This window comes from Coregonus clupeaformis, chromosome 18, assembly GCF_020615455.1.
Source record: "Coregonus clupeaformis isolate EN_2021a chromosome 18, ASM2061545v1, whole genome shotgun sequence".
In the NCBI taxonomy this organism is placed as follows: domain Eukaryota; kingdom Metazoa; phylum Chordata; class Actinopteri; order Salmoniformes; family Salmonidae; genus Coregonus; species Coregonus clupeaformis.
This window is the reverse complement of record NC_059209.1, coordinates 24,445,543-24,472,905: the sequence shown is the minus strand read 5'-3', so window position 1 is coordinate 24,472,905 and position 27,363 is coordinate 24,445,543. Positions and strand designations below refer to the sequence as shown.

General features: G+C 43.4%; 1 protein-coding gene across 4 annotated transcripts in view; it reads left to right on the top strand.

Moving 5' to 3' along the window:
- LOC121572980 (solute carrier family 23 member 2) overlaps window positions 1-26,890 on the top strand; it is a 60,106-nt gene extending 33,216 nt beyond the window's left edge. For all 4 annotated transcript variants that reach the window (XM_041885020.2, XM_041885038.2, XM_041885027.2 and 1 more), the window contains 11 exons: window positions 2,581-2,738; window positions 8,507-8,595; window positions 10,241-10,311; window positions 11,199-11,380; window positions 17,298-17,418; window positions 18,211-18,367; window positions 18,497-18,644; window positions 18,831-18,936; window positions 19,456-19,723; window positions 19,923-20,018; window positions 20,296-26,890. In XM_041885020.2, the coding sequence (XP_041740954.1) occupies window positions 2,581-2,738; window positions 8,507-8,595; window positions 10,241-10,311; window positions 11,199-11,380; window positions 17,298-17,418; window positions 18,211-18,367; window positions 18,497-18,644; window positions 18,831-18,936; window positions 19,456-19,723; window positions 19,923-20,018; window positions 20,296-20,567 (1,668 nt within the window). In that variant the 3' untranslated portion in view covers window positions 20,568-26,890. The remainder of the gene's footprint in view (window positions 1-2,580; window positions 2,739-8,506; window positions 8,596-10,240; window positions 10,312-11,198; window positions 11,381-17,297; window positions 17,419-18,210; window positions 18,368-18,496; window positions 18,645-18,830; window positions 18,937-19,455; window positions 19,724-19,922; window positions 20,019-20,295) is intronic.
- The last annotated feature ends 473 nt before the right edge of the window (window positions 26,891-27,363 follow it).

Below are 27,363 nucleotides of genomic sequence, written 5' to 3'. Positions count from 1 at the left end.
TCAGGTTCCTCTTCACAGAGGGGTTGCCTGGATTGGAGATCTGTAAATAACAAAAGCGATACTGAAAGTAAAACAGTCACAGCGCACTGATTTTTTATTTTTTATTTTTATGTTTCAGTTTGTTCAATATAGGCCTACTGCAAAAGCAATAGGATTTCAAACTGAATAAACTAGGAATTCAGGTGAGGACTCATTCACAGTCACATAGGCCCACATTTGGTTTGACAAACTGGTGTAAAATTCCTTTCCAATGGTTTCACTGTTGCTTTCAGTTAAATGATGGCATGAAATTGTATAAATTCAGAAAGACTTGCTTACCGTCTGATTCACTGGTGGGAGATGGCCTTGGAGGATATGAAGCTGTTGATATAGGGCCCTGGTCAGTGTCCAGTTGCTCCGCTGATGGCACACCTGAGAGTGCCGTCTCATCAATAATGGCCCTGATGCGCTGGTCAATCTCAGATAACTCAGGGCCTGCATGCCCCCCTCCAGTGGTCAGCATATGTTTGGCAATGGATTTTTTAGTCTCTGATTTTAAGTCAAACCATTTCTTTTTTACATCTTCAATTGAGCGACATTGTCCAGAAACAGAGTTCACGGAATCCGTGATCTCCTTCCATTCCTCAGTTTTGTTGGTGGCTTTAAAACCACTGGAAACACTACTAAATATTATGCCTCGTTTGGCATTTACCTGTTGCAGTAGAATTTCTATTTCAGAATTACTGAAGTTCCTTTTTCGTTTGGTGATCGGTGGACCACCACCGTTAGTGCGTTTTTTGGACATTCTCCAACTTTTCTTGCACACGGCCCTGAAGTGTCATGTCCTTATATGGGAATTTGCAGGGCGTTTTCTTATGCTAATTAGGAACAACTGGCACACACTTTCAATTACGAATACGTGGGATTCATCAATCCTAAGAACACAGGTGCGAACAATTCTGTTGTTTAAGAACATGTCATGAATCCGACGTAAACTTTTCTTAGGGAGTTTATTAAGAACAAAGTTTAGAAAATTATTAGGTAGATATTGGTGAATGAGGCCCATTGTCCTACTGGAAGCTGAACCTCCATCCCAGTCTCTAATCTCTGGAAGACTGAAACAGGTTTCCCTCAAGAATTTCCCTGTATTTAACGCCATCCATCATTCCTTCAATTCTGACCAGTTTCCCAGTCCCTGCCTATGAAAAACATCCCCACAGCATGATACTGTGCTGCCACCACCATGCTTTACTGTGGGGATGGTGTTCTCGGGGTGATGAGAGGTGTTGGGTTTGCGCCAGACATGGCGTTTTCCTTGATGGCCAAAAAGCTAAATGTTTGTCTCATCTGACCAGAGTACCTTGTTCCATATGTTTGGGGAGTCTCCCACATGGCTTTTGGCGAACACCAAACGTGTTTGCTTATTTTTTTCTTTAAGCAATGGCTTTTTTCTGGCCACTCTTCCATAAAGCCCAGTTCTGTGGAGTGTACGGCTTAAAGTGGTCCTATGGACACATACTCCAATCTCCGCTGTGGAGCTTTGCAGCTCCTTCAGGGTTATCTTTGGTCTCTTTGTTGCCTCTGATTAATGCCCTCCTTGCCTGGTCCGTGAGTTTTGGTGGACGGCTCTCTCTTGGCAGGTTTGTTGTGGTGCCATATTCTAATAATGGATTTAATGGTGCTCTGTGGGATGTTCAAAGTTTCTGAATTTTTTATAACCCAACCCTGATCTGTACTTCTCCACAACTTTGTCCCTGACCTGTTTGGAGAGCTCCTTGGTCTTCATGGTGCTGCTTGCTTGGTGGTGCCCCTTGCTTAGTGGTGTTGCAGACTCTGGGACCTTTCAGAACAGGTGTATATATACTGAGATCATGTGACAGATCATGTGACACTTAGATTGCACACAGGTGGACTTTATTTAACTAATTATGTGACTTCAGAAGGTAATTGGTTGCACCATATCTTATTTAGGGGCTTCATAGCAAAGGGGGTGAATACATATATGCACGCACCACTTTTCCGTTATTTATTTTTTAAGAGTTTTTTTAAACAAGTTATTTTTAATTTTTTTTCACCAATTTGGACTATTTTGTTTATGTCCATTACATGAAATCCAAATAAAAATTAATTTAAATTACAGGTTGTAATGCAACAAAATAGGAAAAACGCCAAGGGGGATGAATACTTTTGCAAGGCACTGTAAGTTCAGACTGTAAAAATGTAGCAAAGCCCAGGCCAAAAAAATGCCATCTCACCGCTTATTTTTGTCTCTTCCTGTTCTATAACCCGTATGATGTAACATAGTCTACCCACTCCTGATGTAACTAAGCCCCTCCCCTTTATACTCATGCTTATGAAACATACTGTTATGGAAGTTGATGCTCTGCTTCACTGTCGCATGCAAACACACACACGCACACAGACACACATGGACACAATTACCTCAATCAATATTTATAACCTCAATAAATATTTACACAATAGTCCTGTCTATTTACATTAACACATGCACACTGTAAAAGGCCATCACACACATAGTGACACACACACACACACACTTTCTCATTCTAACCCTCTCTCTTCTCTCACCTCTCTCTCCAGCACTATCTGACGTGTTTCAGTGGTACCATCGCAGTGCCGTTCCTGCTAGCTGAAGCCATGTGTGTAGGATTTGACCAGTGGGCCACCAGTCAGCTCATAGGAACGATCTTCTTCTGTGTGGGAATTACCACCCTGCTACAGACTACACTGGGCTGCAGGTACACACACACACACACACACACACGCATGCATGCATGCATGCATGCATACATACATACATACATACATACACACATACACATGCATGCATACATACATATACACACATGCATACACATACATACATAGATACACATACAGACAGTGGGGGAAAAAAGTATTTAGTCAGCCACCAATTGTGCAAGTTCTCCCACTTAAAAATATAAGAGAGGCCTGTAATTTTCATCATAGGTACATGTCAACTATGACAGACAAAATGAGATTTTTTTTCTCCAGAAAATCACATAGTAGGATTTTTTATGAATTTATTTGCAAATTATGGTGGAAAATAAGTATTTGGTCAATAACAAAAGTTTCTCAATACTTTGTTATATACACTTTGTTGGCAATGACACAGGTCAAACGTTTTCTGTAAGTCTTCACAAGGTTTTCACACACTGTTGCTGGTATTTTGGCCCATTCCTCCATGCAGATCTCCTCTAGAGCAGTGATGTTTTGGGGCTGTCGCTGGGCAACACGGACTTTCAACTCCCTCCAAAGATTTTCTATGGGGTTGAGATCTGGAGACTGGCTAGGCCACTCCAGGACCTTGAAATGCTTCTTACGAAGCCACTCCTTCGTTGCCCAGGCGGTGTGTTTGGGATCATTGTCATGCTGAAAGACTCAGCCACGTTTCATCTTCAATGCCCTTGCTGATGGAAGGAGGTTTTCACTCAAAATCTCACGATACATGGCCCCATTCATTCTTTCCTTTACACGGATCAGTCGTCCTGGTCCCTTTGCAGAAAAACAGCCCCAAAGCATGATGTTTCCACCCCCATGCTTCACGGTAGGTATGGTGTTATGATGAAAATTACAGGCCTCTCTCATCTTTTTAAGTGGGAGAACTTGCACAACTGGTGGCTGACTAAATACTTTTTTTCCCCACTGTACATACATGCATACATACATACACTCATACATACACACACACACAGGCACCTGGGGAAACTGAAGGCAAGTGTTTTGGCTATTTTTTCCCCTTGTTTGGTTTCAACAGTAAACCAGACTGTGGGAGAAGACATCCATTGCGTCACATTCTACACAGTGTGGTTAGGGTTAAGGAGAGTGTTATGGAATACATTTACGTCATTTAGCAGACGCTCTTATCCAGAGCGACTTACAGTTAGTGCATACATTATTCTTTTTTATTTTCATACTGGCCCCCCGTGGGAATCGAACCCACAACCCTGGCGTTGCAAACGCCATGCTCTACCAACTGAGCTACCTCCCTATATAGGGTAGGTATGTTGGTGTTAGGAGCATAATTATACACTATGCTACACTCCTACACTCCATCCCCCGGGTGGCAGGCAGAAGCAACCAGGTCTAGGCGCTGAACCAAGCCTTGATAAAGCCATCAGCAAACAAGCACTCAGTTTTATTTTCCTCTTCTCTCTAATTTTTCTCTCTCTCCTCTACCTCTCACTCTACAGGAAACTCTTTCCCTCTCCTTTTCTCTAATTTTTTTACTTTATTAATAACTTTTTTCTTTATTAATGTATTTCTCTCTCTCATTGTGGTTAGAGGTTAACATTTTACTCAGTGAGTTAGTGTGACCTGAGATGCCCTTCTGTTCTCTCTCTCTCTCTCTCTCTCTCTCTCCTCTCTCTCTCTCTCTCTCTCTCTCTCTCTCTCTCTCTCTCTCTCTCTCTCTCTCTCTCTCTCTCTCTCTCTCTCTCTCTCTCTCTCTCTCTCTCTCTCTCTCTCTCTCTCTCTCTCTCTCTCTCTCTCTCTCTCTCTCTCTCTCTCTCTCTCTCTCTCTCTCTAGAAATATGATATCCTTTAGAAATGCCACAGCCAGGTTTCATATTTGTTGCCATGGTTATCGCTACCACATGTGAATGTGTTGCTAGATGCCATGCCACGTCATGGTAGTCTGTTTGTAATTGTGTTTGTGCAGTCTGCCTGTCTCAGTCTCATGGCCCAGATAAAGCAGCATTGACGGGAAATCACTGCACACACACACTGGACACACACACACATGCAGAAAGTACTCTACTAGTCTCATGGCCTTGAATGATTCCTGTCTGAAAGGAGAGAACGAAGCGGTATTTTACATTTTTAGCCGTTAGTGTTTTGTCTAACAGTCAGGTACAGCCTTGAGAAGAACTGCACACACACTCACATTCGCCCACTCGCACTCACCCACACACGCACACGCACATACCAGCGGTATGGCAGACCCGTGTTTGCCTGGCATACACACAACACACACTCCTCTCAGTTCAGGGAGAAACCAGGCATTCTGCCACATAGGACTATTGTGAAAAATGAGTTGATGTAATTTTAGCTGTGGTCAATTCTCCTGTCTTTAGTCCTGCAATTAGGACTGGTCACACAGAGAAGCAAGCACACACAGAGGACTAGACTATACATAGCACTCACACAGATGGTAAGATCATGCACCAGTCACAGTTGATGCTGTTTTTCTGTGTGCCCTGTAGTAAACCTGAGAACTCAAAGAAGCATTTGAGAAGTTGTTAGTGAGATGATCTGTTCTCTGCTCTATCGTGTCTCTCTCACAACACACACACACCGGCTGCTTGCCAACTCATCCAACGTCAATATGACGTCCATCTTTTCACTAATGACCATCATCTCTGTGTCACAAATCACAGCTATCTGTGTCACCCTGGCAACGAATAAGGTGGGAGTGGAGGGAGAGATGGATGAAAGGAGCACTGAGGTAGAGGGCTGGAGATGAGGGAGATATGGATGAGAGGAGCACTGAGGTAGAGGGCTGGAGATGAGGGAGTTATGGATGAGAGGAGCACTGAGGTAGAGGGCTGTAGATTTGGACTGAGGCTTAAGGGGAGGGTGGGGCGTGGGCAGATGGAGAGAGATGGAAGGAGGAAGGGATGTATAGAGGAAGAACAAAATGAATGGATGGAAAGAGGAATAGGGAAATGGAGAGAGGAGAGGAGTGCTAGTGGCTGTGTTTGATGTGTCATGGTGCCAAGTGAGGTCAGATCAGTAAGGTCAGATCACAAACACTGTTCTAGGAAAGGTGATGTGTGTGTTTACGTGTCAGTGTGTGCACAGCTGATGTCACCTGTGGACAACATGTGACCCTCTGAGGTAGATGAGTGCTGCTGGGTAAATTGGCGTCTGTGCGTTTGTCACGATCCCCCCCCCCCCACACACACACACACACACACACACACACACGTCAGCCTTTAAAGGTGCGTAGGGTGTTTGCCTTTCACGCCATCGACCCGGGATCGCTTCCCTGCCGCACCGTTAGCTACATTAGTGTCAGAACTGAGATAGCGGCTGTGAGGCCATCGGAACACATGGCCCGGATGTGTGAGGGGGCAGTGTAGTGATCCTCGCTATATGAGCCACGTTACAATTCACACCAAGTGGGTTAACCCTATTGGCGCGATGCGTAGGGTGTTTGCCTTTTACGCCAGTGACCTGGGTCCGCTTTCCTGCCCCGCCGTTCGCCGCAATACATTGATCTATTTAATCTGGTTGGTCATTCGAGTTAATGATGGTGTGTCACTGCACACTGACCAGCATTCAAATCAATGGCAATTATCAGCCAGCACCTGCTCCATTCGAACAGCGCAGCTCTGTCAGTGTCCATGCTGTTACTGTTACCTAACCAGGGTAGACCCTGCTGCTCAGTGTTCACTAGTGAGACCTAGTGGACAGACAGGAGAACTGTTGCTTTACAGCTATAAAGGCCACATATCACTGGCAAAATCATCACATAACCATCATGCCAGCTGTTGGCACACTATGATTACTGACTTTACCCTTTTACAACTGTTATACAACTGACTGACACTAACAATGTTTCCATCAACTGATTGGATCATTTAGTGATTGCAGTCCAATGAAACAAATATCTAAATATGTAAATTCGCTGAACTATACTATCCCTTTAAAAATATGGTTACTCTGTGTATTGGAGGTGTGTGTTCTTTCTAATAGTGAGTGGGTGTGTTATTGTTGTTGTGTGTGTGTGGCTGTCGCTCAGCTAATAAGTTAATAATTAAGTGATAATGCCCAAGAAGCCGCTGTTTGGAGGATATATTGTCACGGGTGTTGTTAGGCCCGAGACTAAGTCGAGGGCCTGCAAACCGGGCCAATATATCCTCCAAACACTGGCTTCGAGGGCATTATCACTTAATTATTAACTTATTAGCTGAGCGACAGCCACACACACAACAACATATAGGCCCCGTGTAGCTCAGTTGTTAGAGCATGGCACTTGCAACGCCAGGGTTGTGAGTTCGATTCACACGGGGGCCAGTATGAAAACAAAAAATGTACAAAAAAATGTATGCACTCACTAACTGTTAGTCGCTCTGGATAAGAGCATCTGCTAAATGACTAAAATGTAAATGTGAAATGGGTTACCAACATATTCAAATAATGATTGACATATTTTCATTAAACTTTATTTTGATTAATCTATTCATACTATTTCATCCTTCCACAAGATATATAGTCCTGACATAAATCTAGGGTTGCTACCCAAGCCGGCTGGTCGTTCGTTCTATCGGTTCGGTTGCCAGAGACGCGACCCAGTCGTTAAGTATTTTTGTTCTGTATCTATGGACGTGACCCAGTTGTTTGTTCTAAATGTTCCATTGCCATACTGGCTGGCAACATTCTTATCCCTTGCTTGCTAGCTAGCCAACTACGGCTAACTTATAGTCACGTCAAACAGTGCAGCCAGAATAACAGCAAAGTAGCTGCATTTGCATTTGTTTAAGATGTTTTCTAGTGACATTTATTTGGATACATTCATAAGAATGAGCTAATGATGCTCGATTTCACCTGGCATAGAAAATGTGCGCTCTTGTCAGGACACTGTTGTTCAGAGGAGCTAGCCAACAAGACAGCTAACACAATCACTTCAAACTGAAGCTGGGAAGATTGCAAACTAGCTGCATTTCGTTTAGTTTTACCTGTTTTCTATTAACATTTATTTGTATATGTCCATAAAAATAATGCTGATTTTTGACTGGCTGAGAAAAGCTGCCTGCCTGTCTGTCTCGTCCCGACTCCTGACCCCTACACTTTCATTACTATGGGACAGCTGGAGATAGAATTTCAATATGTCAGAGAGACAGACCGAACGTTTTATACAAATCACTGCTATTGAAAACCAATTGCTAGTCTGAAAGAAATAGGAGATGATGTCTAGATGCTTTTTACAGTGGAGATCAAGTTTATAAATTGTCTGGCTGGGCTGATGAGACAGTGGATTGAGCAGTGAGATGGAACAGAGTAAATAGGCATTTTAACGTCATAGCTTTAGCCGGTGGTAAATTGTGGAATAGACACCGGCTGGAATGAGGTTTTAACCAATCAGCGTCCAGGATTAGACCCACCCATTGTATAATCAGCTAATAACATGCTTAGTGTGTGTAAAATCAAATCAAAGTTTATTAGTCAAATGCACAGGATGCAGTGTAAACGGTGCAATGAAATGCTTACTAGCGAGCCTCCTCAACAGTGCAATGTAAAAATGCAAAAAAAATTAAACTAGAGCAATAGTATGTAAAGGCACGAATACAAATCAGTAAAAAGAAACACAATGTGATGTATTGAAGAGAAATACAGAATATACTATGTCAAGTAACAGTATATACAGTGCAAGTGGAGAGTGTAAAGTTACCTACTGAGCAGTGAGGTAGAGTGTATTGGAGCAATGTGTGCGTGTGTATTCTTACTAATAGAGTGATTGTGTGTGTTGTTGTTGTTCCAGGCTTCCTCTGTTCCAGGCGAGTGCATTTGCCTTCCTGGCTCCCGCCAGAGCAATCCTGTCACTAGACAAGTGGAAGTGCAACGCTACAGGTAAACCCACACCCAAACACACACCCCACAAGTATCTTCACTATGACCTGGTCTCACCCTCACTCTCCTGCTCACATGAGCTGGCATCAGTAGAGCTGACTGGAACTTCAGCTGGCATCAGATTAGGTTTTCAGGTTGGCATCAGATTAGGTTTCCAGGTTTAGTGCCAGGGTGTGTTGGTGTCCTGGAAGAACCTTGTATTTCACTTTTCGGTGATTTAGATTTTGTTAAACATATACTGAACAAAAAGTATAAATGCTACTTGCAACAGTTTCAAAGATTTTACTGAGTTACAGTTCATATAAGGAAATCAGTCAATTAAAATAAATAAATTAGGCCCATATCTATGGATTTCACATGACTGGGAATACAGATATGCATCTGTTGGTCACAGATACCTTAAAAAAAAAAAAAAAGTCAGTATCTGGTGTGACCACCATTTCCCTCATGCAGCGCAACACATCTCCTTTGCATTGATGCTGATCAGGCTGTTGATTGTGGCATGTGGAATGTTGTCCCACTCCTCTTCAATGGCTGTGCGAAGTTGCTGGATATTGGCGGGAACTGGAACACACTGTTGAACAGTTCGATCCAGAGCATCCCAAACATGGTGAGTATGCAGGCCAAGGGAGAACTAGGACATTTTCAGCTTCCAGGAATTGCATACAGATCTTTGCGACATGGGGACGTGCATTATCATGCTGAAACATGAGGTGATGGCGGCGGATGAATGGCACTACAATGGGCCTCAGGATCTTGTCACGGTATCTCTGTGTATTCAAATTGCTATTGATAAAATTGAATTGTGTTCATTGTCCGTAGCTTATGCTTGCCCATACCATAACCCCATCGCCACCATGGGGCACTCTGTTCACATCAGCAAACAGCTCGCCCACACAATGCCATACACGTGGTCTGCGGTTGTGAGGCCGGTTGGACGTACTGCCAAATTCTCTAACATTACGTTGGAGGCGGCTTATGGTAGGCAGATGAACATTACATTTCCTGGCAACAGCTCTGGTGGACATTCCTGCAGTCAGCATGCCAATTGCACACTCCCTCAACTTGAGACATCTGTGGCATTGTGTTGTGTGACAAAACTGCACATTTTAGAGTGGCCTTTTATTGTCCCCAGCACAAGGTGCACCTGTGTAATGATCATGCTGTTTAATCATCTTCTTGATATGCCACACCTGTCAGGTAGATGGATTATCTTGTCAAATGAGAAATGCTCACAAACAGGGATGTAAACAAGTTTGTGTACAACATTTGAGAGAAATAAGCTTTTTGTGCATATGGATATTTCTGGGATCTTTTCTTTCAGCTCATGAAACATGGGAGCAACACTTTACATGTTGCGTTTATATTTTTGTTCAGTGTAATTCGATAGTCGTCATCCCCCTTCATGTTCTAAGAACGTTTAATTACTCTAGATCTAATAGAAATCATGCAAAATGCCTTGTGAACCTCCATGGCAATTGATCAGAAAATAAACCATGACTTTACGAGATACAAGGTTTTTACAGGACGCCGACGGGTAACAGGATGATAAATATGTGTTTAATCATCCTTCTCTCTTTTCTTTCTGATTCTCTGTTTTCTTTTTTCTCCATCTTTCTCCATTATTTCTCTGTCCCTCCATCAGTGGTTCCTCCCATGTTCAATGAAACCGAGCTGTTCAACACTGAACACATCTGGCATCCCCGGATTCGAGAGGTGAGAGAGGGAGGAGGAATGAAATGAGAGATGGGGGGGTGACATAGGAGAGAGCAGGAGACATTGAAGATATTTTAAAAGTACCCAAACCATTACCTTGCATAGTGTACAGAGAGAGGTCTACTCCTGTGTTCTGTGTCAGTGTTGTTCAAAGCCCATGTTAGCCATTCGGCACCTCCTAGTCACAGTGATACCCTCTGGGCCTAGACTAAAACGTAGAGTGGAAAGAGTTCTAATTGATGATGCTTGTTTAGGTCTGTTGCTGGGACTCAGCCTTTAGGCTTGTGCGTTGTGTGTGCGTGGTGCATGCACGCATTGTGTGTGTGTGTGTGTGTGTGTGTGTGTGCACGGAGAGTGTGACAGAGGCGGTTAACTCACATTAACCTTTTTATAAGTCTTGTGTAAGCGGTTTGGTAACCCTGTTTTGACGTGTGTGAGGGGGTAACTCAATGACGATGTCACGATGAATAGAATTAGACATTGAGGGAGAGGGGAGGGGGAGTAGTAATTTCATTAAACGGTCATTCATTTTACAGACTTGTTCCAGATGTTGAGATTGCTCTTATAAAGGAAAAATAAAGATAACTTCCCCTCTGATCACTTCTCCAAATGGTGATAATAACTGCGTATACATTTACATTTTAGTCATTTAGCAGACGCTCTTATCCAGAGCGACTTACAGTTAGTGAGTGCATACATTTTTCATACTGGCCCCCGTGGGAATCGAACCCACAACCCTGGCGTTGCAAGCGCCATGCTCTACCAACTGAGCTACAGGGGGGGCTATTACATTTAATTATGGACATTGGCACAGAAATAAAGTACTTTATTATGAAATTACATGTTACTAATTGTACTATTCTCTCTCTCTTTGCCCCCCCCCCCAGATCCAGGGGGCTATCATTGTGTCGTCTCTGATAGAGGTGTGTATCGGCTTCCTGGGGCTTCCAGGGCTCCTGTTGAAATACATTGGGCCCCTGACCATCACCCCGACCGTGGCCCTCATCGGCCTGTCTGGCTTCCAGGCTGCAGGGGAGAGAGCAGGGAAACACTGGGGCATCGCCATGCTGTGAGTAGTACACTGTGGTTCTAGGCTGTCCTGACTGACTAGTCCCCTGTACAGTTCCCAGCCCTCTATATGTTTTCCTATACTGTCTGTTGTTGTCTTTGTCTTCTTATGGTGCAAGGCAAATTTCTGTCAAATCAGACAATAAAATGCTATCTTATCTTTTCTATCTTGTGTTACACTATTAGACTGATTCCCGCCCCCAGAGGCATCCTTAACCAATCAATTACCGTAACTGCCCATTAAACAGCCAATCAGAAAGCATTCCCAGTCGACACAGCTGCCCTGCAGAATGGAGGTAGGAACCCTGTGCTGCTCCAGACAGAGAGCTCTGGGTCATGAGGTTCAGCAGGGCTGTGTCTGCTGGTAACTGTTTGTGTCTGCTATGTTCAAATAAAATAAAATACAATTATTTGTCACATACGTGTTTAGCAGATGTTATAGCGGATGTTGCGAAATGCTTGTGCTTCTAGCTCCGACAGTGCAGTAATATCTAACAAGTAATATTTAACAATTTCACAACATTTACCCAATACACATAAAACTAGTGAGGAATGGGATTTAAGAATATATACATACAGTGGGGAGAACAAGTATTTGATACACTGCCGATTTTGCAGGTTTTCCTACTTACAAAGCATGTAGAGGTCTGTAATTTTGATCATAGGTACACTTCAACTGTGAGAGACGGAAACTAAAACAAAAATCCAGAAAATCACATTGTATGATTTTTAAGTAATTAATTTGCATTTTATTGCATGACATAAGTATTTGATACATCAGAAAAGCAGAACTTAATATTTGGTACAGAAACCTTTGTTTGCAATTACAGAGATCATACGTTTCCTGTAGGTCTTGACCAGGTTTGCACACACTGCAGCAGGGATTTTGGCCCACTCCTCCATACAGACCTTCTCCAGATCCTTCAGGTTTCGGGGCTGTCGCTGGGCAATACGGACTTTCAGCTCCCTCCAAAGATTTTCTATTGGGTTCAGGTCTGGAGACTGGCTAGGCCACTCCAGGACCTTGAGATGCTTCTTACTGAGCCACTCCTTAGTTGCCCTGGCTGTGTGTTTCGGGTCGTTGTCATGCTGGAAGACCCAGCCACGACCCATCTTCAATGCTCTTACTGAGGGAAGGAGGTTGTTGGCCAAGATCTGGCGATACATGGCCCCATCCATCCTCCCCTCAATACGGTGCAGTCGTCCTGTCCCCTTTGCAGAAAAGCATCCCCAAAGAATGATGTTTCCACCTCCATGCTTCACGGTTTGGATGGTGTTCTTGGGGTTGTACTCATCCTTCTTCTTCCTCCAAACACGGCGAGTGGAGTTTAGACCAAAAAGCTCTATTTTTGTCTCATCAGACCACATGACCTTCTCCCATTCCTCCTCTGGATCATCCAGATGGTCATTGGCAAACTTCAGCTGGGCCTGGACATGCGCTGGCTTGAGCAGGGGGACCTTGCGTGCGCTGCAGGATTTTAATCCATGACGGCGTAGTGTGTTACTAATGGTTTTCTTTGAGACTGTGGTCCCAGCTCTCTTCAGGTCATTTGACCAGGTCCTGCCGTGTAGTTCTGGGCTGATCCCTCACCTTCCTTATGATCATTGATGCCCCACAAGGTGAGATCTTGCATGGAGCCCCAGACCGAGGGTGATTGACCGTCATCTTGAACTTCTTCCATTTTCTAATAATTGCGCCAACAGTTGTTGCCTTCTCACCAAGCTGCTTGCCTATTGTCCTGTAGCCCATCCCAGCCTTGTGCAGGTCTACAATTTTATCCCTGAGATCCTTACACAGCTTTCTGGTCTTGGCCATTGTGGAGAGGTTGGAGTCTGTTCGATTGAGTGTGTGGACAGGTGTCTTTTATACAGGTAACGAGTTCAAACAGGTGCAGTTAATACAGGTAATGAGTGGAGAACAGGAGGGCTTCTTAAAGAAAAACTAACAGGTCTGTGAGAGCCGGAATTCTTACTCCTCTGTAGCTCAGCTGGTAGAGCACGGCGCTTGTAACGCCAAGGTAGTGGGTTCGAACCCCGGGACCACCCATACACAAAAAAATGTATGCACGCATGACTGTAAGTCGCTTTGGATAAAAGCGTCTGCTAAATGGCATATTATTATTATTACTGGTTGGTAGGTGATCAAATACTTATGTCATGCAATAAAATGCAAATTAATTACTTAAAAATCATACAATGTGATTATCTGGATTTTTGTTTTAGATTCCGTCTCTCACAGTTGAAGTGTACCTATGATAAAAATTAGACCTCTACATGCTTTGTAAGTAGGAAAACCTGCAAAATCGGCAGTGTATCAAATACTTGTTCTCCCCACTGTATATGGACAAGCAATGACAGAGTGGCCTGGACTAAGATACAGTAGAATATTATAGAATAGAATGCAGTATACAGTGGGGAAAAAAAGTATTTAGTCAGCCACCAATTGTGCAAGTTCTCCCACTTAAAAAGATGAGAGAGGCCTGTAATTTTCATCATAGGTACACGTCAACTATGATGGACAAAATGAGAAAAAAATATCCAAAAAATCACATTGTAGGATTTTTAATGAATTTATTTGCAAATGATGGTGGAAAATAAGTATTTGGTCAATAACAAAAGTTTCTCAATACTTTGTTATATACCCTTTGTTGGCAATGACACAGGTCAAACGTTTTCTGTAAGTCTTCACAAGGTTTTCACACACTGTTGCTGGTATTTTGGCCCATTCCTCCATGCAGATCTCCTCAAGAGCAGTGATGTTTTGGGGCTGTCGCTGGGCAACACTGACTTTCAACTCCCTCCAAAGATTTTCTATGGGGTTGAGATCTGGAGACTGGCTAGGCCACTCCAGGACCTTGAAATGCTTCTTACGAAGCCACTCCTTCGTTGCCCGGGCGGTGTGTTTGGGATCATTGTCATGCTGAAAGACCCAGCCACGTTTCATCTTCAATGCCCTTGCTGATGGAAGGAGGTTTTCACTCAAAATCTCACAATACATGGCCCCATTCATTCTTTCCTTTACACGGATCAGTCGTCCTGGTCCCTTTGCAGAAAAACAGCCCCAAAGCATGATGTTTCCACCCCCATGCTTCACAGTAGGTATGGTGTTCTTTGGATGCAACTCAGCATTCTTTGTCCTCCAAACACGACGAGTTGAGTTTTTACCAAAAAGTTCTATTTTGGTTTCATCTGACCATATGACATTCTCCCAATCCTCTTCTGGATCATCCAAATGCACTCTAGCAAACTTCAGACGGGCCTGGACATGTACTGGCTAAAGCAGGGGGACACGTCTTGCACTGCAGGATTTGAGTCCCTGGCGGCGTAGTGTGTTACTGATTGTAGACTTTGTTACTTTGGTCCCAGCTCTCTGCAGGTCATTCACTAGGTCCCCCCGTGTGGTTCTGGGATTTTTGCTCACCGTTCTTGTGATCATTTTGACCCCACGGGGTGAGATCTTGCGTGGAGCCCCAGATCGAGAGAGATTATCAGTGGTCTTGTATGTCTTCCATTTCCTAATAATTGCTCCCACAGTTGATTTCTTCAAACCAAGCTGCTTACCTATTGCAGATTCAGTCTTCCCAGCCTGGTGCAGGTCTACAATTTTGTTTCTGGTGTCCTTTGACAGCTCTTTGGTCTTGGCCATAGTGGAGTTTGGAGTGTGACTGTTTGAGGTTGTGGACAGGTGTCTTTTATACTGATAACAAGTTCAAACAGGTGCCATTAATACAGGTAACGAGTGGAGGACAGAGGAGCCTCTTAAAGAAGTTGTTACAGGTCTGTGAGAGCCAGAAATCTTGCTTGTTTGTAGGTGACCAAATACTTATTTTCCACCATAATTTGCAAATTAATTAATTAAAAATCCTACAATGTGATTTTCTGGATTTTTTTTTTTCCTCAATTTGTCTGTCATAGTTGACGTGTACCTATGATGAAAATTACAGACCTCTCTCATCTTTTTAAGTGGGAGAACTTGCACAATTGGTGGCTGACTAAATACTTTTTTTACCCACTGTATACATATGAGATGAGTAGTGCAAGATATGTAAACATTATTAAAGTGACTAGTGTTCCATTTCTTAAAGTGGCCAGTGATTTCAATAGGCAGCAGCAGCAGCCTCTAATGTGCTAGTTATTCATTCATTTATTTTATTGTGTCTCTTTTGGGAAATGTGGCTTGCATCTCATCTCAAACAGCACAGCATCACATACAGTGCATTCGGAAAGTATTCAGACCCCTTCCCTTTTTCCAAATGTTATGTTACAGCCTTATTCTAAAATGGATTACATTCATTTTTTCCCTCATCAATCTACACACAATACCCCATAATGACAAAGCAAAAACTGGTTTTTAGAAATGTTTGTAAATGTATTACAAATAAAAAACAGATACCTTATTTAAATAAGTATTCAGACCCTTTGCTATGAGGCTCGAAATTGAGCTCAGGTGCATCCTGTTTATTGTCCTTGAGATGTTTATACAACTTGATTGGAGTCCACCTGTGGTAAATTCAATTGATTGGACATGATTTGGAAAGGCACACACCTGTCTATATAAGGTCCCACAGTTGACAGTGCATGTCAGAGCAAAACCAAGCCATGAAGTCGAAATAATTGTCCGTAGAGCACCTAGACAGGACTGTGTCGACGCACAGATCTGGGGAAGGGTACCAAAACATTTATGCAGCTTTGAAGGTTGGAACAACCAAGAATCTTCCTAGAGCTGGCCGCCCGGCCAAACTGAGCAATCGGGGGAGAAGGGCCTTGGTCAGGGAAATGACCAAAAACCTGATCGTCACTCTGACGGAGCTCCAGAGTTCCTCTGTGGAGATGGGAGAACCTTCCAGAAGGACAACCATCTCTGCAGCACTCCACCAATCAGGCCTTTATGGTAGAGTGTCCAGGTGGAAGCCACTCCTCAGTAAAAGCCACATGACAGCCCGCTTGGAGTTTGCCAAAAGGCACCTAAAGGACTCTCAGACCATGAGAAACAAGATTCTCTGGTCTAATGAAACCTAGATTGAACTCTTTGGCCTGAATGGCAAGTGTTACGTCTGGAGGATGTTTTTCGGCGGCAGGGACTAGGAGACTAGACGGGATCGAGGGAAAGATGAACGGAGCAAAGTACAGAGAGATCCTTGATGAGAACCTGCTCCAGAGCGCTCAGGACCTCCGACTGTGGCGAAGGTTCACCTTCCAACAGGAAAACGACCCTAAGCACACAGCCAAGACAACGCAAGAGTGGCTTCGGGACAAGTCTCTGAATGTCCTTGAGTGGCCCAGCCAGAGCCCGGACTTGAACCCGATCAAGCATCTCTAGAGAGACCTGAAAATAGCTGTGCAGTGACGCTCCCGATCCAACATGACAGAGCTTGAGAGGATCTGCAGAGAAGAATGGGAGAAACTCCCCAAATACAGGTGTGCCAAGCTTGTAGCGTCATACCCAAGAAGACTCGAGGCTGTTTTCGCTGCCAAATGTGCAAAGTACTGAGTAAAGGGTCTGAATACTTATGTAAATGTGATTTTTCATTTTTAATAAATTAGCAAATGTCTAATCTTGTTTTTGCTTCGTCATTGTGGGGTATTGTGTGTAGATTGATGAGGAAAAACAATTTAATCAATTTTAGAATGTGGAAAAAGTCAAGGGGTCTGAATACTTTCCTAATGCACTGTATGTTATATGTAACTTCTTTAAGTTATCAATTAATTGATTTTGTGTCCCTTTTGAGAATGACACCTTTGGATCCAGACGTCTTTATGGCAGTCTTTATTGGAGGGTTATTGCGTCTCTTTACAAATGTTTAACTGTTCTACAAAACAAAGCACATACTGGACATTTGCAGGTGTGCTTACTGCTTTTCCTTGACCCTTGGCTGCTGTATTTCTTACTTGTCATATCTTTCTCTGTCTGTCTGTAGGACTATATTCCTGGTGTTGCTGTTCTCTCAGTATGCGAGGAACGTACAGCTTCCTCTGCCCATCTACAAGGCTAAGAAAGGATGGACCTCTTATAGATTACAGCTCTTCAAGATGTTCCCCGTGAGTACCCTCACACGTGCACGCACACACATGCACACACAAACACTGATGCACACAGAATAATTGAGAAATACACTGGCAGGGGCACACGTGAGTGCACAAACACACACACATCACTTTTCCTGGAACGGAGTGTGTCTTTTGATCTGATTTGTCACAGATCCAAGTGAGGTCAGACAAATGGGCACAAACTCCACTATCTCCTACCTCTTTCCATCCTCCCATTACTTGTTGAGTCCTGCTGTTCTAATATTATTCACCTCCCCTGTCTACTCCTTCCCCATTCCTCTTAATAAGATCTGAAGTGATTCAGTCTTCTATGGTGCTTCTCTCTCCCCCCTGCTGGTCATTTGATGTCATGATATATATCTGCTGCTGTAATATAACAGTAGACACTGGAAAGGATTCTTTGCTAGTACTGGTGACTTCACTCTCTCTCTCTCTCCCTGTCTCATTAAAGGTTCCCCTCTTTATTATGTTACTATTTACTTTAAGAATGTGGGAGAATAGAGGGGGGGGAATAGCATTTTCAAATGATAAAATGTTAAAAGCACTCATTGAAGTAGCATTCCACCAAAGGTCTACTATTTATTAAACTGCTCTTTACTGTTTGAACTGGTGACATCACAACTGTCCCATACTTGAATAAAGTAATCACCACCATCATCATCATCATTACTCAGCACCAGTTTATTATGGTGCTCTTCAGTGTAACTCACCAGGACATATTGTATGTGTTTTTCTGTGTGTTTTGACGGTCATGTTTAACCCTTGGTGTTCCCTCCCCCTCAGATCATCATGGCCATCCTGGTGTCATGGCTGATCTGTTTCATCTTCACTGTAACCAACGTTTTCCCGCCGGAGAAAGACAAGTACGGTTACTACGCCCGCACCGACGCACGCCAGGGGATACTGGCAGCTGCCCCTTGGTTCAAGATCCCCTACCCCTGTGAGTTACCCCTCATGTTGTTCAACCTCGCCCCTAGAAAAGTCCAAACTCTTGATAAGACCATTCAACAGGTTCGTAGCTTCCTCAAATCTAGAATGTTGTGTGTTGAGTTTGTGTTTTTACCCATAGTTCAGTGGGGTGTTCCTACGGTAACAGCGGCAGGGGTGATAGGTATGTTCAGTGCCGTGGTCGCCAGCATCATCGAGTCCATCGGGGACTACTACGCCTGTGCACGACTCTCCTGTGCCCCCCCACCCCCTGTTCACGCCATCAATAGGTACCTGACCTTTCTCGCATAGCTCCTTGCCTAATGCACATAATAGAAAAGTTTGCTAGAAAAGTAGAATCAATCTGCTTACATCACGCAGACATAATGGTTTGAATCATGATTTGAGATCCGTGTGTGTACCTGTAACTACCTGAAAAAAACAGATTCAAAAACTACATTTTTCTCTCTCTGTAGGGGTATATTTATGGAAGGTCTGTCCTGCGTGTTGGATGGGCTGATGGGGACAGGAAACGGCTCTACTTCCTCCAGTCCTAATATAGGTGTGCTGGGCATCACTAAGGTAACCATCACACATCAACACACAGTCCTACTACGAGTTCTATATGCCCGTGTAGGCATTTAATTTTTGACCAGACGGCGAAGTTGGCTCAAAACAAAAGTGACTTAATTAAGCATCTGTAGTAATTAGTAGGATTCTGTGTTTTCCCATGCAAAAGTGATTATTTCTGATAAAAACGGTTTATCTGCCTTCCGAATGAAAACTAGTTTGAAAATTCTAACATTTATTTTATGGAAAAGAGATGTGTGTTTCTGGACGATGCATCATGCTGCCTTGTTGACAACATGACCGAGCGGCGCAGATTACTGTTCGATTTGAGAAGGGCGCAGCTCCCTTCCCGCTTTCGCCCGATGATGTGACAGGCCATTGCCGGTTCAACCCGGTCCCAGAATTAAAAAAATCCCTCACTGACTAGTATGCTTGGATCTTATTGGCTCTGTAGAGTGGGACAGTTTTATTCTTCCTGATATCCTTTGATTCGCTCTCTCACTCCCAGCTGCTCTCTGATTGGTCCTCCAGGTGGGCAGCCGGCGTGTGATCCAGTACGGTGCTGCTATGATGCTGCTGCTAGGGCTGGTGGGTAAATTCAGCGCGTTGTTCGCCTCCCTGCCTGACCCTGTCCTGGGGGCGCTGTTCTGTACCCTGTTCGGGATGATCACGGCTGTGGGACTGTCCAACCTGCAGTTTGTAGACCTCAACTCCTCCAGGAACCTCTTTGTTCTGGGCTTCTCCATCTTCTTTGGCCTGGTGCTGCCCAGCTATCTCAAACAGAACCCTCTGGTCACTGGTGAGTAGAGGACAAGTTAGAGTGAACTATAGAATTAGCTCAATGGCCTACTCCTTCAGTGTTCACACATATAATAGGACTGGGTAGCTCTCTGAACTCTCTCCCCTCTCTCTCTCTCCCCTCTCCTTTCTCTCTCTCCCCCCTCCCCTCCTCTCTCTCCCCCCTCTCCTCCTCTCTCTCCCCTCTCTCTGTCTCTCAGGTATAGTGTCAATAGACCAGGTGTTAAACGTGCTCCTGACCACAGCCATGTTCGTAGGGGGGTCAGTGGCATTTGTGCTGGACAACACTATCCCTGGTGAGTAGACTGTACTATCACACTAACTGTTAGTTATAACACTATCCCTGCTGAGTAGACTGTACTATCACTGTTAGTTATAACACTATCCCTGCTGAATAGACTGGACTATCACACTACTACTATTACTCTACTACTGTACTCCTAACCCTTATAGTAATAACACTATCTATCCCTTGTGATTGCATTTAGAGACAGGACAAGGATATCACAAACTGTTGCCTTCTCCAATCGCTCACCCCCTCTTCCTCCTTTCTCTCTCATTTCCTCCTGTCAGGTACCAGGGAGGAGCGAGGGATCGGGAAGTTGAAGCGAGGGTCGGGACCCAGTGCTGCGGAGCTGGAGGGGATGAGAACCTACGACCTGCCATTCGGCATGGACTTCCTGCGTCGCCACACCGTCTTCCAATACTTCCCCATCAGCCCCACCTTCAGCGGCTACCAGTGGAACGCGATCCGCAAGGCCTGCAGACGTAGGGGTGGACGGGGGGAGGCAGGGAAGCCAGCAGAGATGGAGGGAGTCACAGAACCAGGGGAGAGCGGGGTATAGCAGATGGGTAGAACCGGGGTGGAGGGGAGGGGGAAGGGATGGAGCTTGGAACCATGGACGGGAGGAGAGGGATGGGGGGAAGGGAGGGGTGGAGGTTTTTGGGTTGCGTCAGTGCAGTGTGACATGCTCAACCCTGTCTTGTATGTCTGTGTGTGTCTGTATAACTCCCTGTTTATGCCCTATCCATGCTGTTATATGCATGTTATAACAGGTGTCATTAGCGTGTTATAATAATGTCCTTATAGAGGAGGGTTCAGGTGGAGTTGCAACACTCTCTGGCTCTCGTCTCTGCCTAGTATGTGTGCATAAGAGCAGTGTCTTAGACAGCCCCCTTATTGAGGTCCCTATCTTCCCAATACAGTATTTCTACTGTGTCGTCAAGTTAAAGCACTTATTTTCAAGGTCAACCTGTCTACATCAGTCAACCGGTCTACATTAATTCCAAGAAATAAAAGGTTTCTTCTCAGCTGTTGAACCAACTCTGAATATATTATACTCCCGGTGGCCTCCGCGTGCATGTGTGTGTATGCCCACCCATGACATTGTGATGGAGTTGTGTGTGTCACTTGCGCTGGCGCATTCCCTGTTTAAGAACCGAGACAGACAGATGGATGGACAGTATCTCATTTACAGCAAAAGTTTTAAAGCTGAATGATTGACACATTACAGACCCAATGAGAATCAGACGACGCTAGTCAGTCAGCCCTGTTTAGCAAACCTACACTGCCCACGGTGGTTATGGGAAATGTAGTCCTGTTGAAAGGGGACTGGATGAAAGCTGGAGAGGCTTGATGCAAATTCACATTAGACTAATAATTTGCCTGCACACTACATTTACACACACGCACACACTAGCAAACACAAGCTTAATTGCATGCAGACATGCAGATAGTGTAGCTGCAAGTGGGTTGTCAAGTGGCAGACCTTAGCCATGCAAAGTGATTGTGATCTTCGTTTCGCACTATTAGTCGCAAGAGTTAATGCACAGAATGTTAGCTGAAACCTGCTCCTCTATTTGGCTTTTACCCACATAACACAGCCACACTTCAAACACAACAGATCACCCAACAAACAGACAATGTCATCCACTGGACGAAGGGCCCTCAGTCCCCTAGCCCTAGACACTTCTCCTAGCCCCCTAGTCCTGGACACTTCCCCTATTCCTGGACACTTCCCCTATTCCTGGATACTTCTCCTAGTCCTGGACACTTCTCATAGCCCCCTAGCCCTAGACACTTCTCCTAGTGCCCTAGTCCAGGACACTTTTCCTAGTCCCCTAGTCCTGGACACATCTAAATGACCTCTCATAGATCTGAAGGAGAATGGATGTAAGTATCCTGGTAAAAGCTCCTTCTAGCCCTCTAAAGGGATAGTTGAAGCTAGTACCACTGATTACACCTGTCTGTTTCTTTCAATCCAGGAGGTTCCATGAAGAAGTGTCTAGGCCAGGGGTAAGAGATAGGGCTGGGGTCGAGGGCTTGATTTAGGACTGGGAATGTTGATGTTCACCCAGTCAGCTTGCAAGCCTTACTGTGTCAGTATTATCTTTAGCATTGTTAACAAACACCACCAAAACCAGCTCTCTCCTGAACGCATACTCCCTCAACCAGCTGCGGTTATTGCAACTGGAATTAATACGGCATTTGAAGGTTGACTTATAAACTGCTTATAAGCCATTATTGGATAATTTAACTAGTATTAACAGCTTGCAAGTCATTGCTGTAAGTACATTTATTAAAATGTAACATTTATTAACATGTATTACCTGTAAGGACCTATAATCATATAGATCATCAATAACAGACTATACAATGTAATAGTTAACAAACTGTGTAACAATGTTCATAAGCAGTTCATAAGGACACTTTCAAAAATGTTTTCAAATTCATACTTTATTTAGAGAGGCTACAACGCTTTAGCACAAAGCAAATGCACTTGGTTTGCTAGTTGTGCGATCACAACGTAGTTTTTAAAATGCAGACCTTTTTCTATCTCACTGATGTCCTTCATTTTGTTATTGTGTTCGATTCATACTTAGTCTAGTGTTCTGTTGTGTTTGTCAGCACATTCATGGTGGAATAGGTGGTGTGACCACTGCCCAAGCCATAGCCTGAGTGAAGACCATGCTATGATAAAGGCTTACATGCAGAGTAACACCAGTGCATGGTTTACAAAGGAAAGAAATGGAGAGACGCTCCACAGATTTAGCTAGGCAAATTACCAGAAAGACACTTTGAAATCTTTTGTACCCAGATGCCTGACAAGTGAAAAATAGTGAGAGAAAATAGGTGATTTTTATAGTACCAATCCTATCCCTGATCTCCATAGTCTCCCCTTCCCTCTGCTCTGCCCTACTCTGATACAGGTGTCAGAGGTCTACACTACTGTTCTGTTCAAGTGAACACATTGTTTGATTTACAGACACAATAGCATAGTCTTCAGGTTTAATGGTTGGGGGGTGGGGTAGAGAGTATTTTAAGATGTTTATAGGGGCGGGGGGAGGGGTGTTCTGGGGGTATTTTTTCACAATGGATCACAGACTGTACAATCTTGTCCTGCACCTATTGATTCTGACTATTGATTACTATTATTGTCATGATTGTTACTGGTGTCATTGTTCATATTGTTGACACTGTTCACTTGTTTGGTTTTATATGCCACCCTTACCCCTGCCCCCAATCCTCTCTCCATCACTCACCTCCCTCACCCTCCCTTCTTCCATCCTCACATCAACTGTAGGAATCTGCACCTCAACTTCAAATATAACTTTATTTACAGTTCCTTTTGATATACAATACAGGTCACACCTCACAAGTTGGAAGTACTCTAATGACTGACTACACATTCAGTGGACCAGTAAATATCAGTGTAAAGACTATTGCCAGGTAGTGCTCCCCGACTGTGTGTGGTCGCATGTTTCAGAGCTGGGGTCAAGTTCAAGTCAAGAATTCACAAACTGAGGTTGCGTCAGAAATGGCACCCTATTCCCTATATAGTGCACTGTACTACATAGAGAATAGAGTGCCATTTGGGACACAATGAGTGTGATTGACATGGAGATGACCCTCTGGAACCTCTGTGTGTCTGGACTGGAGCGCTGCGTTTTACTGTGTGAGCCGTCATCTATAGAAAACCCATGGTTGACTGTTGAGGTAGGGTTGAATTGGGACTCCTTCTGGCCAGTGTAGTTGTCTATCATAAGGCTGCATAACATACTTCACTTAAAAAGATGCACAGATATGCAGAATGATTGATCTTTGCAGAACCAGAATGCAACAGAAGCCCCTGTCCTTTCTTCATTCTTTCTCATCAACCATTTCTCTTACTCTTCTCTTTGTTGCACCAAAACAATGAGTGGTGAGTCACCGGTTCAGAAATGCAGAAATATAAACCATTTTAAGTAACATTTCAGATTTACTTGGTTTTAGCTCGTTGATTGTTTTATTTATTTATGATTAGTAAGAAGGTCAGTGTTTAGTGAAATGTATGTGAAGCCTATTTGTGTGCTTTTATGCACATTGTCAGAAAGATATTTATCAGTTTCGAGTTTACTTGTTTCGAGTTTACTGGCCCTATGAGAATGTTGTTCAGATTTCCCACTGAGATACTGATAGTGTTACAGTCCCTACAGGCAGCAGGTTGATGTTACCTCTGGATACTGATCACAGATCAGTTTAGCGTTTTCTCCCCTAATGAGTATGGTTAGAATTGGTTATGGCTGGTCCTATATCTGTGCCTAAGGACAACTTATATGTGGAGCTCTATGGAGGGAGAGGCTCCAGCGAGTGCTCTTAGAACCTGGACAGGGAAAAGCAACATTCTTACAAAGATCATATAATCACACAAGGTGCTCTTCTTACAGTAAGTCATTCCATGCATGCTATATTTTTATGAAAGCCCTTTTGAACTGGAAAGTCATTCCATGCATGTTATATTTTTATGAAAACCCTTTTGAACTGGACATGGCTCAGTTAGGGACCCGGGGTGAGAGGGAAAAGGTTGAAGAGAGGGCGGTTGAAGAGAGGGCAGTCTAGAACAGGGGTTCTCAAACGTTTTAGGTCCGGGGACCCCTTTTGTGATGTCAAATTCATCAGGGACTCTCCTCATAATCCGAACACAACTCGAGTGAGATGAAAAATTGCATATAAGGGAGAACCAAATCTCAGACCCTGAAAACAAACATTTTAAAGGCCCATCTCTTGGCATCGAAGAGAAAATGTTGCAGTTTTCAAGCAAATTTTCTGCAATTCTACACATTTTGTCATGGGGCAGAGAGATTTTTTGTTGCAGTTTTAAAGCTTAAATTACGGTGCATTTTATATATATTTTTTATATTATTTTGGGGAATAAAAGGAAATATTGATTTGAAAAGATGTACCGTGGATACCAATATCCCTGTTAGCCTTCCAAGCCCATGTTGCCAAGGGTTAAGAACATACATTCTATATTAATAATATTACATTGTATTGGATTACACCCTCAATTTATTCCATGGATCACTTGGCCAAAATGTGTTTAATCTGTTAGTAATATTCATTAAAAAATATATATTTTTTACATTTAGTTTGATATATGTTTCGATATCTGTCCGCGGACCCCTTGCAGTACCTCCGGACCCCATTTTGAGAACCCCTAGTCTAGAAGACCTGTTCTAATAGCAGGGTTCTGAGAACACCTTGAACATTTTGCTCTAAACAGACTAACTAGTCAGGGTGTGAAGAGAAGTCGGTAGTCAATGGTTTTGTAGCAGTGTTTGACACGACTGCAGCGTGCTTGATTCTGCTTAGATGATGGGGTTATGAGACACAGTTTACCCAGTGAGAAAGTGTTCCCCTGTGGCTTCACAGGCCATACTGCCTTGCTCTGCTCTGTAGAGCTAGGAACAGGGGATACGATAGATGGAATAGACCAGACCTTCAACTTGCTGTCTTTTGAAAGGGGGTTGGGGATGTGGAGTGGGACAGGAGGGGTGTATTCTGCCACTTCTTGTGGTGAAATAACTTTGTGTACACACACACACACATTCAATAATGCAATTTCTATGATGTCACCACACGCCAATGCAACTAGCAGAGTTTTTTCCGTTGTTTCCTTCCTCCCCCTTCTCACCCCTTCCTCATCCTCCTCCAACCTCCTCCCCTCCACACCTGCAGTGCTCCCCCTTCTCACCCCTTCCTCATCCTCCTCCAACCTCCTCCCCTCCACACCTGCAGTGCAGATATGGTGTAAGTGTCCTCTCCGTTTTAGTGTACCTGTATTCTCTATTGAAATCTTGATATTGATGTTGCTGTATGCAGGAATAGACACTGGTTGGCCAACTTATTAAGAGTCTGTGGATCCGGGGCAAGGCTCATTCAAAGTAGAGGCACCCTGACACTGATCTAAGGTCAGTTTTGCATTCCTCCCGACTAATGGTTAATGTTAGGATTTGGGGAAGGTAAACTGTTCCTAGAGCGGTGTCAAAGCTCTTCTACCCAAAGTGCTGATCAGTACTTAGCTTGGTTTGACTTTAATATAGCTTTAGTTTGTAATGCATGGACCTCCTTGGTGCCGAGAGAGTATCTTCTCACAGCATGGATAGGGTTTATAAAAACAGAATTATACATAAAACTATGTTAAATAATACTACAATGTAAACCAGGGGTTTACCAGGCTTACTATTTCCCATGTAGTGCACCACTGACTCTGGAAAGTAGTGCACTAGGGGAGTAGGGTGTCATTTGAGCTTTAGCCCATAGACCACCTCATTTGAAGCCAATGCCTCACCTCTGCATGTGCTTTCTCACTCAAGGTCAGGAGGTGTATGACACAAAGAAATCTATCCCTTTCAGTTATTTTGAAGGGGAAGCTACCTGAAGAATATACTTTTGTCTATCTCGAGTGTTTTATCTTTTCCAATGTTTTTGTTTTTTTTATACATCATTTTTATGTTTTTACAAAGAAATGTTTGTAAGAAAAGAAATCATGCCTTTTTATCTTAAATTGTCATGCTGCAATACGCACCATTTGTTACATTTTTATTTAATAAAAAAAAAAACATTTGTTTCTATTTCGAATCTGTAGTTTGGTGGAATACTTTTGTTAGCTGGACATTTTTTCATAATGTATTTTTCTAACATTGCTTCCTGTTATCACGTTAATACAGTATCAATACAAATTGAGAGAGCTGACTTTAAACAGATGTAAAAAATATATAAATGTATATTGAATTGAGTACAATGTGCTAAGAAACTTCTGGACCAGGCATTGTGTATACTAACAGTAGCAACAAAATGTTATATTCTTTGTTCCTAAAGCTATTTAATAAGATGTTACATAATTAATTATGTCTATTGTCTTTATTGTTAGTAGAACTGAATATATTTTGTTTCGACCTGTATTTTACTCTACCCTAGGGGCTATACATTAAAATTAAAATACACAGGCCTACTGCACAACAACCAAAATATCTAGTCTCAATAGTTAGTTGGTAATTTTTTTGATTGTTCTCTCTGTCTTCTGCTTTCTCTGTTTGACAGTGAGTGTTCATGGTAGCGAGATTAAACATATTGCTGTGTCTCGTAATATCACGCACTCAGCCATTCTCTATTCATTGACGTCAGATATTAAACCCTGGAGCGGAATGGCGCAAGGAGAGCAGATGTTGCCGAAGAGATTACAGTGGGACACAGAGGAGAGCACCACTAATGTCTCCTACTTTAAAAATATAATTTTGGCGACTATGTTGGGAAATAAGAGTGATTACCATACAACCCCATATGTCACATATCAATCATAGCACATTCACATTTATTTA